The 14749-nt window shown below is 38.3% G+C and overlaps 1 protein-coding gene across 1 annotated transcript in view; it reads left to right on the forward strand.

Moving 5' to 3' along the window:
- Nucleotides 1–6636: 6636 nt before the first annotated feature.
- The window catches only part of piezo2b (piezo-type mechanosensitive ion channel component 2b), a gene marked incomplete at both ends in the record, with an annotated part of 103142 nt that continues 95029 nt past the window's right edge, over nt 6637–14749 (forward strand). Inside the window, one exon of the mRNA XM_083888982.1 lies at nt 6637–6700. Within this exon, the coding sequence (XP_083745108.1) occupies nt 6637–6700 (64 nt within the window). The remainder of the gene's footprint in view (nt 6701–14749) is intronic.

The raw sequence follows: 14749 nt of genomic DNA on the forward strand, positions 1-14749 counted from the left end.
TTACAACGCAGATTTACTGAGTCTGTGTCTGCGTTCCTGAAGAGACGATCGGCCCCGCAAACCACTACACGACGACGCTAAAAGCCCACTTAAGCAGCAGCAGCACCTTTAGAGTGCATGGAGAGTGCATCCATGTAAATATTGAACACACACACACACACAGAGAGAGAGAGAGTTTAGGTTTCTCTTGTGGATCAATATTGAAGCAATCCTGACACTAACCTCATTTGCACTTCTGTTTTCTTCTTAGCGAACGCTGCTGACGTCAGGCTGCGCGGTATTTTTGTGTTTAACCCTCAGGAGCTCCTTTAAAAAAAACTTCCTAATTTTCTCCTCGCGGCCGAAAACGCCACCTTCCCCAAAAACTGCTATAAAAAACATTGTATATTAATATTTTTCCCCACTTTAAATTGTCAGTCTTTTAAAGCTATTTCAGCCTGAAATAAACATCAAATCAAATATCAATCATATTTGGGAAATTCTAAGTTTTTTATTGCAAAATTAAATAAATAAATACAATACAATAATTTCCATAAAATACATTCCAAGGGGAATTTTATTATACTTACTATTAGGTGTTGAGATGGGTCAATGATTAGCAGATACATTGATTTTGAAGCACTCCCTAATTTGTTCCTTTAATTTGGATCTGTTGAATATATGGTGTGTTGACACACACACACACCAACAAGGACCTGACCTGGTGCACAGAAGCATTGTTACGTCAAAACGGAAATTGGCGCTTCAAAATTAATCTAAATATTACTTTACTCTGGTACTTCAGTGCTACCCTCAGATTGACAGAGTGGCCACATGTTTTCATAACACAACTAGAGAGAGTTGAAAGATTTACTGAGCCCAAGAACCGCAAGTCAACCAAAGAACAACAAAGATAGGATTACAAATGTCCATTTTCTGGGCTGCGAGCTATTGTGACTCTTTTTAAAAGTGTCTCATTCCTCTGCAGTCCACTCTTCAGAAGCTTAGCAGTAGACTGGACTGGACTTTTTGTTGTGCTAAGTTGAAGGCCTTTCACGTCTCATACAAGAGGAAATAGTTCTTCAGAAACTCTGATGAAAGTTCTTCAAAAACTCTGATTAAAGTTCTTTAGAACCTCTAATGAAAGTTCTTTAGAACCTCTAATGAAAGTTCTTTAGAACCTCTAATGAAAGTTCTTCAGAAACTCTGATTAAAGTTCTTCAGAAACTCTGATGAAAGTTCTTCAGAATCTCTGATGAAAGTTCTTTAGAAACTCTAATGAAAGTTCTTCAGAACTGATGAAGCATCTCTGATAACTTGGCTCAAGGAAGTCCAGTTGCCTTCAGCTAACGTCTGAAGATGACTATGACCTGAAGAACCTTCACAGAGGTTATAAAAACACTAAATGTCCACTTTATTAGGTACAAAGGACACAACCGTACCTAATACCTTGACCTTAATTGCTGGTATATGATTGGCTGATTAGATATTTGCGTTTACAAGCCAATAAAAGGTGTCCCTAATAATGAATCCTTGTTGATGTCGAATTTCATGGTGAATTCTGCCTAAAAAGTGGTTAAATGATTATATCTTCAGTGTCACTACCTCTGTGCTCTACTAAATAAGTATTTGAAGGCCTCAAAGAAAAGCAGCTACAATAATAATTCCTGTCGCGTTTATATCACAGCTCTGAGATTAACCTCCGCCGTTTACGCCGGAGTAAAAACTGTTGCGTCCATTTGTCCGAGGGCGAAGCTTATCGATACGTTTGTCTCTCAAGAACGGGATGAATAATGGATCAAAGTCAAACGTTACTTAAGATTCACATCCATCTGAGGGATCAGATCATCAGGTCTGGACTTCAAACAGCAGAGACAAATCAAGGCCTGGCGTGTTTCGAGGTCGGTTATCGATCGACCGCTGGCTTGCGGTTCTGTTGCCGACCGTCCGGAGCGGAGGACCCAGCCCGTCTGGGTTTCCAGGGGCAGGAAGAGCCTGTTGAGGATCTGTCAAAGTCAGCTTTTCCTTCTGCATCATTCAGCTGTTTGTTTGTTTTTTTTGTTTGTTTTTTTGCAGAACTTAATCCAGTTTTTGTGAGTTCTGCCAAAGGTGAGTCATCACATCACAAGCAGGACCTTTTGCTGCTATCGGCGCAGAAAAAAAGTGTTGTTTAACCAAGTGTTGTTTAATCATGGGAAATTATTGCAGATAAAAATCTATTACATTTTATTTGTGACATGTCAACATTTTCTTTTTTTGGAGGGAAAATTCTTACAAAATGGTGGAGGGGACAGTTAGCGCGAGCCAAGCAGCTAACCACAGTTTGAGACCAAGTGCAGGCTGAACGTCTTTGTGTTTTTATGGATTTCCCCATTTGTTATGACTGCGTTTTATCCCAATGACGCACTGTGTTTTGTGATGGACAGGATGCTAACGCCACAAGGAAAAGCCACGATCTGTTCCTGTGCCTTAACCAAGCGTAATACAAGCAGTTAAAAACAAACATCACGAGCTCACGTGTATGTGTGGATTTTTTTAGAAAGGTGAGGATTGTTTAAATGGACGAACTATGGTGGCCTTCACGTGCCAGAAAGGATCATTTTCTCCTTTTTGTTTTTTTGTCGTTAGCTTGCAAAACTCACGCTGTGGCTGGTTTGTCTGTTTAGGCTGCTGAAAAAACACATGAGCAAGAGATGATGACCTCCGTAAAGTAAGCTAATACAATATTATAATAATAATAATAATAATAATAATAATAATAATACATTAATTTGGATTTGGACCAATATGCTACAAGCTAAGTACAAGCTGCTAGCGGCCTCTGAAGCTCTTCTTGGGCGACCCTGAGAGCAGCTCACCTGGCTGTTATAGCTATTATAAGTAGCAGGAAGTTGCGTGATAACTGGTATATACTGTATATTTGGATGTCATCAGCGTAGCATTTAAAACCGCAAAATGAGCGTATGATCTGACCTAAAAGTCCCACGTACAGCGAGAACATTAGCGGACCGAGGGCGGAGCCCTGTGGAACACCACGCCTAATGGAACAGGACTCGAGTAGATGAGTTTGCTCTGATAGATGCAGGATTTGCTGAAATGCTAAAACCCAAACACTTATTATTGTAATTTGATTATACACTTTATATATAAACATACTCATGCGTAGCGTATTCCATTTCGTCCTCCTAAACGTTACGCGATGGAGCTTTAAGTGCTCTGCGTCTCAGAGGCCTCGCCGAAGAACTTCCTCCCTCCCACCTAATGTACTAATGAGGAAATAATAGCATTGATCATTTCCTCGTCAATATAGTTGTCAAACGTGTGCTTGATTGGCTCTAATCATGAGTTAATGCTCCTGTTAAAAAAAACAAAAAAACTTGGCCGCTCCACCTTTGTCCATAAACGAGTAAACACGAGGTCAGCGCTCCTCAGCTTCTTCTTCGACGCATCGCCTTTTAATGGCTGAGCGATAAACAACCTTAAGTGGAGTTTTAAGTGTTTTTATCTGGTATAAATCCCAGTTACAGTAATTTCATACATCTGTACATCATAAATTTCCCCGGGAAAGCGTCTCGGCTGCTGGCGCTTCCTGGCAATCAGGGACTACGACGATAAAAAACACGTTTGAGTTTGTCCTCGATCTGATAACTTTGTAAGTGAGAGGTTTATTTGGATTTAACACGATGGAGATGAACGAGCCGTCGCTGTGACGTTTGAGCTAATGGAGAGATTTAATGAAAATGGACTTGGAGTGAAAGGGAAAGAAAACAATCTGATACTCGGAGTTTGGATGTGGAACATGGAACTGGTTGTTTATTTAAATAAAGATTCACGTAAATGTTTTGTGTGAATGTTAAAGGTGCATTATGTCATAAATCATAAAATCCTCCTAATATGTCACAGAGACTCAGGAATAATGTTCATATAACAAACTGAACTCACCAACAACAACAGTACAGACAAAACATTTGCATAAACAAATATATATTTTGCAGACTGCAAATCATGTTTATGTTTTGAAATCATGTTTTTGGCGTCATGTGGCGCCACCTACCCCCGTCTACCAATCATTGCAGTCAGCAGAGTCTCAGCTGCCGAGCAACCACGGGTTGCCAGTTACGTCAGAAAACCAAACCTAAAAGACCTCTGTGTTTTGAATTTGAATGTAGTAACTGTTTTTGGCCACATTCTTACATATGGCGCCTTTAAAGATTCGGCGGCAGCTCACGAGACTTTTCTCTCTGTATTTTTATTCCACATTTCAATTATTCATAAACGACTCAAACTCTAAATACTGACAGGAACGAAGCGATACATCCTAGTGACGTGAAAACAGCTTAATAACTTTATCTCCTTCATCGACGTCTATTCCTGCACTTTCATTCTCTAAAAGGTCTGTATGTTATTCTATATTCTTATATTATATAATTCTACAATGAGAGTTTAAACACATATTTGACACTTGGGCTTTTTACTTTTGAGTATTTTTATGTCTTTATACTTCATCATTTTTACTTCTTTACATCTCAGTCTTGTACATAACTAGTTTTTAATGTGTTTGCTTTTCTTACGACCATTTAAAAAATAGATGATTTAAACTATTGTCCTGTTGGCTTGCTTTAAATGTTGTAAAATGTTGATTATCTTATTTAGTAATATATATATATATATATATATATATATTTAAATTTTTTTAATAATAATTTAAATATTTTTTAATTGTGTTTTTATGTGTGTTTTATGTTTTTTTGTGCTATACAAATACGTTTTAAAGCAAAAACTGATCAGGAATATGATTTGTTGACTAAATAATATTTTTAAAAAAGTGCATACAATTATTAAACATGACCTAAAATAATCATTCTTAACTACACTGTGATGCAGACAGGCTTGGGGATTTATCCATATTGTCATTTTGATGAAGAAAAGAACACGGAAAAAAACGAGTATTAATCAATAATTAACTGAATTGGTAATCAGATCAGTATTTTCAGATGCTGAGATTATATATGTATATATATTTTATTTTTTATTTTTTTGCTCCATATATGAAATTATTAAAAGTAAATAATTTTTGCTTTGTGGGCAAAATGGGACATTTATTGTCCGTGAATCAGGTCCAACATTCTAATTCATCTTGAGGCCTCATAAAGGCCTGGATTATGATCATAGAATTATATAATCCTGGTCTTTTCTGATCGGTCCTGGTTGCTTTGTTCTGTGCACCTGTAAAAAAACACACACACACAAAAGAAACCGACACGAATGAATCAAATCTAATTTCTTCTCGTCTTTCTTGAACATGAAGAACTAAAAACCCTGACGTCTGAAGCCGAAGCTCAGATTATTGTCATCATTTTTCTCTTGTTTTCGTGCCACGACGACGGCGACGACTTAATCTCGGCACAATGTGACATTCAACAAACGCAACAACAACAACAACAACGACGACGACGTGGAACTAAACAGAAACTCTGGAGATGAATCCGTAAACATCTCCGAGCTTTTGAGTCACGTGACGCGTGTGTTTACTCTGTGTTTACACAAACATCTGAATTCAACCTAAACACGAGAAGATTGTTTCTGTGGAATGATCATTATTGTTTTAACTAATGAAAACATCTCAGTGGAACACTTTTCCTGCCCTGGGAGGAGAAATGGAAACACATTTATACACTCAAGAGAGTGTGTGTGCGTGTGTGCGTGTGTGCACAGTCGCCTGCTGCCAGTGGGTGTCGCTGTTTCTCTCTATAACAGCAGCAGACCTGTGCAGAGACAGTTGTGAGTATTTTGACTTTCATAACATCTGGAGTCGCAGTTTATTTCATATTTTTAGACTTTAAAATGTTGAATTAAAATGGTTTAAATCCATTAAAAACAATCAAAGTAAAAGTTGCGCATGTGTCTCTTCTCTGGAGGTTTGTGTCCACCTCTTGCTTCCAATTATGAAGGAGGGCCGGACCAGCTCCCCCCAGAGGAAGACCTCTGATTGGCTGAAGCATGCGTCAATCACACAGCCTCTCACCCTGTCGTCTCCTGTTGGGTGAATTCAGTCCACGGCACAAGTCAGAAAGTCAAATTTCCTCCAGGGTGTCCACGGGAGCAGGACGCACGGATGCGGTTCTCCTGCGCGAGCTTCACGTTGCGACAGTTTCGCTTCCTCGTGTTTTGTTGTTGTCACTGTTGATCCTCACGTGGTCATTAATGAGCGTTAATTGGATTTGAGGACTTTGTTTGCTCTCTTTTTTCCCCTGCGGTGGTTCTCTTCTCTTCTCTTCTCTTGTCTTTACGCGCGGTGCCAGAGCCAGAGCCAGAGCGCGCCGGCTGTTTGAGCACCTGAGTCCCGGCGGCGTCAGCATGACATTAAATCGCTCCAGAGCCGCTAAAGTGCGCACGGTTGAAAACTTCACTTGACTTCTTCACCGGCGTCATGTTTGCTGTGGTGAATCCCAGTGGATTAAGCACCGAACCACAGGTCCAGGTGTCATCCTCCTCATCCTCATCATCATCCTCCTCACGCAGGGCTGATGTGACCGTTTGCAGGAGCGCACCAGTCTGACGCCAGCTGGAGTTTGGGGATGCGAGAGAGAGAACATTAAGAGACTTCATCTCCTGCAACTTTGACCTGGATTCATCCAGGAGTGCGCGCCGTCAGCCATGGCCTCTGAGATGGTGTGCGGGCTGATCTTCAGGCTCCTGCTGCCCATGTGCCTCGCAGCTGGTGAGTTGTCTTTTTTTTTATTTATAACAGTTGTTGTGCTGTTTTTAAAAATGCAGAGAATCTCAGGGTGACGTTTTCAGTCAAACTGTTTTGTGCAAAATCCGTTTGCCGACTTCATGCATCCAGTAAAATCATCACCAATCAGGACTTCCCACGATTAATCCATGACACAATGTATCTCCAGTCGATGAATCAGCTCTTGTTGTTTTTGTAAATAAGTAAAATGTGGATTTTTTTCTGCGTTCTTTGCTCCACATAATCAAAAAGAAATCATTAAAATTGACTGTTGTTTGAGGGACTAAATAAAACATTGGAGAACTTCATCATGGACCAAACCACTCCATGATGACAGTGATCATTAGTTCCAGCTGTGAAGACAGTGACACAGATTCTTAGTTTTAATTGAATTTGTTCATGTTTATATGATTTGACTCGAGGCTAAACTATGACAAACTGCAAACCTGTTCATTAAAGGCTGAGATGATGAGGTCAGGAGGTCACGTTCATCACTTCTGAAGGAGACTCTTAGAGACCACATCATCTAAATAAACCACAAACAGACACGGATTAAGTCGTGGGAACTCGTTTTTCCACCACGAAAACATTCAAATGAGTCAGTAGACCACGGTGAAAGACACTTGACACGTCCGTACGTGGTGTTTGAATGATAGTAGGCAGCTGTTTTATGGCGTTTTGACATTAAAATCAACCTTTTTGTTTGTATTTGAATCTGTTTTCTTATCCCAGTCAATGGGAAAATGTCATTTCAATCACATTTGAGCTGTCGCTGAGCACTTTTGTGGTTTCCATCGTGGTCCATTAACGTGTCATCATTATTGTTGTCATTATTGATTCTTTAGCTGCTGACTGGATAATGAAGTACATCACAGGTTGTGTGGCGTTAATATTATCGATTAAAAACCAAATGTCCAATGGCGTCGTCAGAGTCTCCGTCAGCAGAGTTTGTTTCCAGCGTTTCTGACTTTATTTGCGTTATTGGACGTAATTTGGACAAAAAAAAAAAAGCAACTTCTTTTGCAGACCGGACGAGTCTTGAGGTCGCAGACTTTAATTGCACGATCGCTCCTCTGACTTTTAGTCTTCTTGATCTACTACGGTGCAAGCTAACAAGGCCAAAAAGCTACGTTTAGTATGCTAGCTATTTCTTATTATATTATTATATATTTCTTATTTCATAAAGAGTTTTCTTCACTCATAATTATGTTGTTTTAGTACAGTACTGAAAGCTACGCTAACTATCACTTTATTGGCCGTGTTTAGCAAAGGTTAGCTTGAGCGAGTTAGCGGTCAGCAGAGTTTGTTTCCAGCGTTTCTGACTTTGTTTGCGTTATTGGACGTAATTTGGACTAAAAAAAAGCGACTTCTTTTGCAGACGGTCGAGTCTTGAGGTCTCAGACTTTAATTGCCCGATCGCACCTCGGACGCCCGACTCTATTAAATGCGATTTACTCGAGCAGCGGTTCTGCGGTAGACCGCAGCTGAAAAGTGATTAGCGTCTAACCGCCGCGGAGCTCCCACTTTGGTGTCTGCGCGAGACTTATAATGCTGACGTAAAAGCTAACAGCATGCTTTCTATAGATAAGACCCACTCAGTACCACCATAATGCATCACTCCGCAGCCCCGACGCCCCCTTTATTTCCAAAAAGCAATCGCGAGGCCATGCATCGTCTCCATTAATTCGTGGAAAGTCGTTTTAACAGTATGAATTAATAATGCGGTTGTGAGGGAGACAAGAATTGCCTTCCCTTTTATCGTAAACATACCTCTTAATATTTTATGTTTTTTCAAAGTGCAAATGAGCAGAGTTGCTCTGCAGCCGTGCAGAGTGGCCGAAGGAGGAGGGAATGTAAAAAAAAAAATAAAAAACGCAGGGATGGAGGACGAGGGGACGAGGTTAGGGGTGAGAGAAGGTCAACACAACCAGTTTGAACTGTTTTTCCATGATTTATCTGCTGTTTTGGTAAAAATGAGAATAACCACCAGACAGAGATGAGACGATGTCATACTCAGTGTTGGTCAAAGTTACTTGATCCAAAAAAACCAGATATTTCATTTAAACGTCTCCACAAAGCAAATATGAGCTGTTTATTTCTTCTTTAAAAGAAGCAGAATACGTGTCATACAATCATCATTTGGGCCGAAGCGTTTACTAATCGATTACTTAATGAATCGTCGACTATTCTGATCATGGATGATTCTATTTTAGATGTTTTTCTTTCTGATTTGTCAGCTTCTTCAATGTGAATATTTGCTGGTTTCATTGCTGCATTTTTGACAAATTAATCATTGGAATTGAAAGAGTTTTGTGTTTGTGGGCAAAACAAGACATTAGAGAACATCATTGTGAGCTTTTCTGACATTTTATTGAGCAAACAAATCACTTTTAGTTGAAGTCCATCTGTAAAATCAACATTTTAGTTTGTTCTTAATTGTTTTTTTGTTTATTTTCTTATCTGTTGTATGTTTCTCGTTTTGGACCAAGATTTCATAGTTTTCTTGGTGTTATTGTACAGAATATTGCGTCACATCTCAAATGACATATACACAATATATATATATATATATATATATGTATGTATATGTACATATATGTTTATATGTATATATGCATATGTAAATGTAAGTATGTATATGTTTGTGTATATGTATATATGTATGTATGTGCATGTGTATATGTGTATATATATATATATATATATATACAGTATGTGTGTATATATATATGTATATATACATATACATACATACATATATTTATTCATATATATATACATACATACAAATACATATACATATACATATACATATACATATACATATACATATACATATATACATACAAATACACAGTATGATGGTGTATGTTGTCCATGTGAGACCTTGTTCTGGTGTCCCAGTGAAGCCTGGTCTGCTGTCTGTGCTTCCTGTTGGCCGTCTGACAGCACCTCTATTGAAAAGCACAAAACTGCCGGGCCTGTGTGTACACAGTGGCCTCTGCCACACACACACACACACACACACACACACACACACACACACACACACACACACACACACACACACACACACACACGCACACACACAATTTGCACACAGTTACAGTTTTCTCTGATCAAACATGGCCGCTCGCCGTTATGTTTATGTGTTTACTGGCACAGTTTTTCGGAGCGTGCACAGACTTAACTCCCCCGTGATGTCAAGCGTGAGACTGTCCCAGACTCAGGAGCAGGTTTTAGCCCGAGCTAAAGACGGAGAGAGAGAGGGGTGACGGTGACGGTGACGGTGACGGTGGGGGTTGGTGGTGCAGCAGTGGAGGTGCGGTTTTGAGAGCATCACTGGGAACATGACGCTTGTTTCTGTTTTTGAGTTTTAATTTGAGGCTATTTAAGACAAAAATCAATGTCTGCCCCCGTGGATGCTGTGCTGGTGCATCACAAATCTCCCAAGCAGCCGCTGTTGGCACAGTGTTGTGGACACTGAAAGAAAACTGGCTGTGGAAACAATTGCTTTTAACTCAATGAGAGTAGTTTTCACCGCTGGTAGCAGCAATACACCAACAAAACACCAACAATACACCAACAATACACCAACAAAACACCAACAGTACACCAACAATACACCAACAAAACACCAACAATACACCAACAATACACCAACAATACACCAACAATACACCAACTGCCTGTTCATATTTGTTATTACATATATATATATTATATTATATTATAATATTATAAACATCATATTCTACTTTAAAGGGGCTCAGGTGTCAAAACAGGTGTCATTTCAGTTGATCCTCTTGATGACAAATGACAAAAGACTGTTTTGATGATTGATTATTCATTTATAGGTTGTTGTTTTTTTAAATCAGTTTTCTAGATTTTCAGCTTCTTAAATGTGAATATTGTCTAATTTCTTTGCTCCTTTTCACATAGAAATCATTCAAACTGAAAACTTTTGGTTTCTGTACAAAACAAGACTGAGAATGTCATCATTATGAACAACACATTTATAATGTCACTGTAAAACATATTATATCCAGTCAGTATGCTAAACATGCTATGCTAATAGCCTTGTTGCTATGCTAACAGCTCAGCTACTAAACCAACTCAGACTTATGTAAACAGCTTAAAAGTGTTCAGTTTTTCAGTTTCTAACAAAAACAAAATCACTCTAAAGAAGATTCACAAACGCATTATAGTGAAAACAGAAACGATGATGATGCTAACCAGTCTAGAGGTAGCAGTTTAGTGCTCTTGATCTACTACGGTGCAAGCTAACAGCTAGCTATTTCTTATTATATTATTATATATTTCTTATTTCATAAAGAGTTTTCTTCACTCATAATTATGTTGTTTAGTACAGTACTGAAGGCTACGCTAACTATCACTTTATTGGCCATGTTTAGCAAAGGTTAGCTTGAGCGATGACTCTGCTCAGCTAAGCTAATTCTCCACCAAACTGGATTTAATGTATTTACTCAATGATTGGCAACGAAATAAACTAATTATTCTTTCTTTAGTTTAGAGTCGAGTGCCTGGAGAAGATTTTCATTTAAAGGCGCCATATGTAAGAATGTGGCCAAAAACAGTTACTACATTCAAATTCAAAACACAGATGTCTTTTAGGTTTTCGTTTTCTGACGTAACTGGCTTGGCAGCTGAGACTCTACTGACTGCAATGATTGGTAGACGGCGGTAGGTGGCGCCAAATGACGCCAAAACATGATTTCAAAACATAAACATGATTTGCAGTCTGCAAAATATTTTTTTTTATGCAAATATTTTGTCTGTACTGTTGTTGTTGGTGAGTTCAGTTTGTTATATGAACATTATTCCTGAGTCTCTGTGACATATTAGGAGGATTTTATCATTTATTACATAATGCACCTTTAAATATAGAGCTGCAACTAACCATTGTATTAATATTCGGCTAATCTGTCGATTATGTTCCAGATTAATCCTTTGGTCCGTAAAACGGCGACAGTAAAAACGATGACGTGTCTCAAATATCTTGTTTTGTCCACAAACCTTTTCTATTCTTTCTTAAATGGAGCAAAAAAACGAGAAAATTAATCGCATTTAATCCATTTTTAAATTAGTAAAGAATTTTAGCCCGGCAGTGAAAATCATTCTGTTAAAAAATAAATGCTTAAATTGACAACATGTGGAATCTCGTGGCCAAAGTCTTCTCTTAATAAGAGTTTTATAGTCGTGATGAGGCACGTCGATGTTCTCTCCCCGTGCTCGACCTGACCTGACACCTTATCTTCTATCACCACATTTATGTTTTTGAGCTTAAACTCTGAAGTCACTTGGCTCTGATTTCACGTGGGGGGTTTTTTATTTTCATTTTTTTTTAAATGTGCGACTGCAATAAAATCTTTCTCTTTGGGAGGAAGAACAAACGCCCGATTCACCGCCGGAGATGTTTTCTTTCGCAGTAATCTGATGTCTGAAAACAATGGCGGATTATTTTCATTCCCTGTGTTAAAATAAATAAAAAAAGAGTCACATGGCCGGTCAGGAAGGACCGCGGTCAAGTGTCTGGTAGATTATCTCAGCATTAAACTGTGTTAGATTTGTAACAGAACAGATGAATTATGAGAGAGTCTATTCACCGACTTTTTAAAAAAACTTCTTAATAAGAAACTAAGTTGTGCTCAATGTCAGTGAATAGGGTCCATTGAGTGTGCAAAGATAAATAAAGCACTATTTTAAGGAGTTAACCTCTAATTTTCTCAGTAGTTCCAGACCAGTATCTGATCCCTGTGACTCGTGACAGTAACTCATCTGCTCGACCGGGTCGTAAACCTTGTGCTTGTTGGCATAACCGCGCAGAGAAGGTTTGTGAGGCCAGACTGTGCTGCTCCATGTTTCACATTAAAGTCGCTGTGTGATTCCTTCCCTTCCTTCGTTTCCTTCCATTCCTTCGCTCGCTGCACCACCGCCTGTTCTTAAGAAAAATAATAACATCAAATAAAATAAGAAATGTACGAAGGAGTAATAGGGCCAACCAGAAGAAAAAAAAGAGCACAAAAAAAACCGGCACAAAAAAAAAATCAGGCACAAAAAAAAACCGGCACAAAAAAAATCTGGCAGAAAAAAATCCGGCACAAAAAAAAAATCAGGCACAAGAAAAAAAATCCGGCACAAAAAAATCCGGCACAAAAAAAAAAACAGGCAAAAAAAACCGACAAAAAAAAAATCTGGCACGAAAAAAAAACGGCACAAAAAAAAAAATCAGGCAAAAAAAAAAATGCGGCCACCTGCAGTATGGTTTCTCCTCCTGAACAAACCAAGTTTCCAACACAGTCTCTTCAGCGTCCTAATACTTATCACCACACTGTTTATGAGCCAAAAGAGAGAGAATTTCCTTATTATTAAAGCCGATTCTGAAGTACTGCTTAATCATAGAGTGTCTGTAGAGGCAGCCGTGGCCAATTCATTTATTTTTTTGTGCCGGATTTTTTTTTTTTTTTTTGAGCCAGATATTTTTTTTTTTGGTGTGCCCTAATACTCCTTTGTAGAAATGTGAGTTATCTGCAGAACTCACATTTCTCCCACATTTCACACACAGAGGAGATGCTTTAAAAGCGACGTGTAGTCGTCAGGTGATTCTGGAGTCGTTTAACTGGTAAAAGCCCTGGATCATCAGCGCGGTCACTCCGGCTCTGGGAAATGAGGTGCGCTTCCAGATCAATACGTCAATGAATGGTTTTTGGAAGTCGGGTTTATGCACTTAGGCATTTTAACTTTTATCACGAGCTCAAAAGACTTCCTTGACGTGCTCGGACAGGGGGGGGGGGTGGGAGTGTTAATGTTTGTGGAGTGTGTGTGTGTGTGTGTGTGTGTGTCAGGGGAGTGTTTGGGAAAGGGTGTGTGTGTGTGTGTGTGTGTGTGTGTGTGTGTGTGTGTGTGTGTGTGTGTGTGTGTGTGTGTGTGTGTGTGTGTGTGTGTGTGTGTGTGTGTGTGTGTGTGGAGTTACATAATCCACTGTTGTGTGTAGTGACACATCCTAAACACGGCAATGGTGCTGAAACAATTCATCAATCAATCGATTATTAATCCATTACTTAATTAATTAGTATACAACTATTTTGATAATTGATGAATCGGTTTGAAGCTTTTTTCATGATTAAAACAAGATTTCCGATTGTTTTAGCTTCTTAAATGTGAATATTTTCTTTGTTTCTTTGCTCCATATATCCAAAGAAATCTTTAAAACTGAATCATTTTGGTTTGTGGACACATATAAGAACATCGTCATTTCCAGGTTTGACTAAACAGTGATCAACGTTTAATCGATTACTAAAAGAATCGTTGTTTAAATTATTGTAAATAATGGACATTTAAAATTATTTCAAATAGTTTAGGGCTACAACTATGTTTTTAGGGGTAGAAATCGACCAATATGGGTTTTTCTATGGCCGATAAATGGCCAATATTTATTTATTTTTTGGTCCATATATCAAGTTGTTTTTCTTCTTTTCCTCTTTCTGATATAATATAAATAAAACTGTTTTAACGATAACAATTACAACAAATTTAAAGGGAAATATTAGTAAACCAACTCAGACTTGTAAACAGCTTAAAAGTGTTACTGCTAACACTTTTATGCTAACCAGTCTCCAAATAACTAGCTAGCAGTTTAGTCTTCTTGCAAGCTAACAAGGCCCAAAAGCTAGGTTTAGTATGCTAGCTATTTCCTTTTCCGCTAACACGACGTACGTGATGGAATCATTTATTTTATTTCATAAAGAGTTTTCTTTACTCGTGATTATGTTGGTTTGTACAATAATGAAGGCTACGCTAACTATCACTTTATTGGGTGTGTTTGGTTTACTGCAATAACTCAGTGATATACAGTACAGTATTTTCAATAAAAAACATTATGAATAAATTAGTTATTATATAAATGAAATAAAAATTTAAAAAAGTTCACTTTTGGATAAAAAAAAAAAATAAAGTTTTAGTGGCAACATTTATCAAGTTTTAATAAATACATTAATAAATAGTAATTGACCA

This window comes from Microchirus variegatus, assembly GCF_963457635.1.
Source record: "Microchirus variegatus genome assembly, chromosome: 5".
NCBI lineage: Eukaryota > Metazoa > Chordata > Actinopteri > Pleuronectiformes > Soleidae > Microchirus > Microchirus variegatus.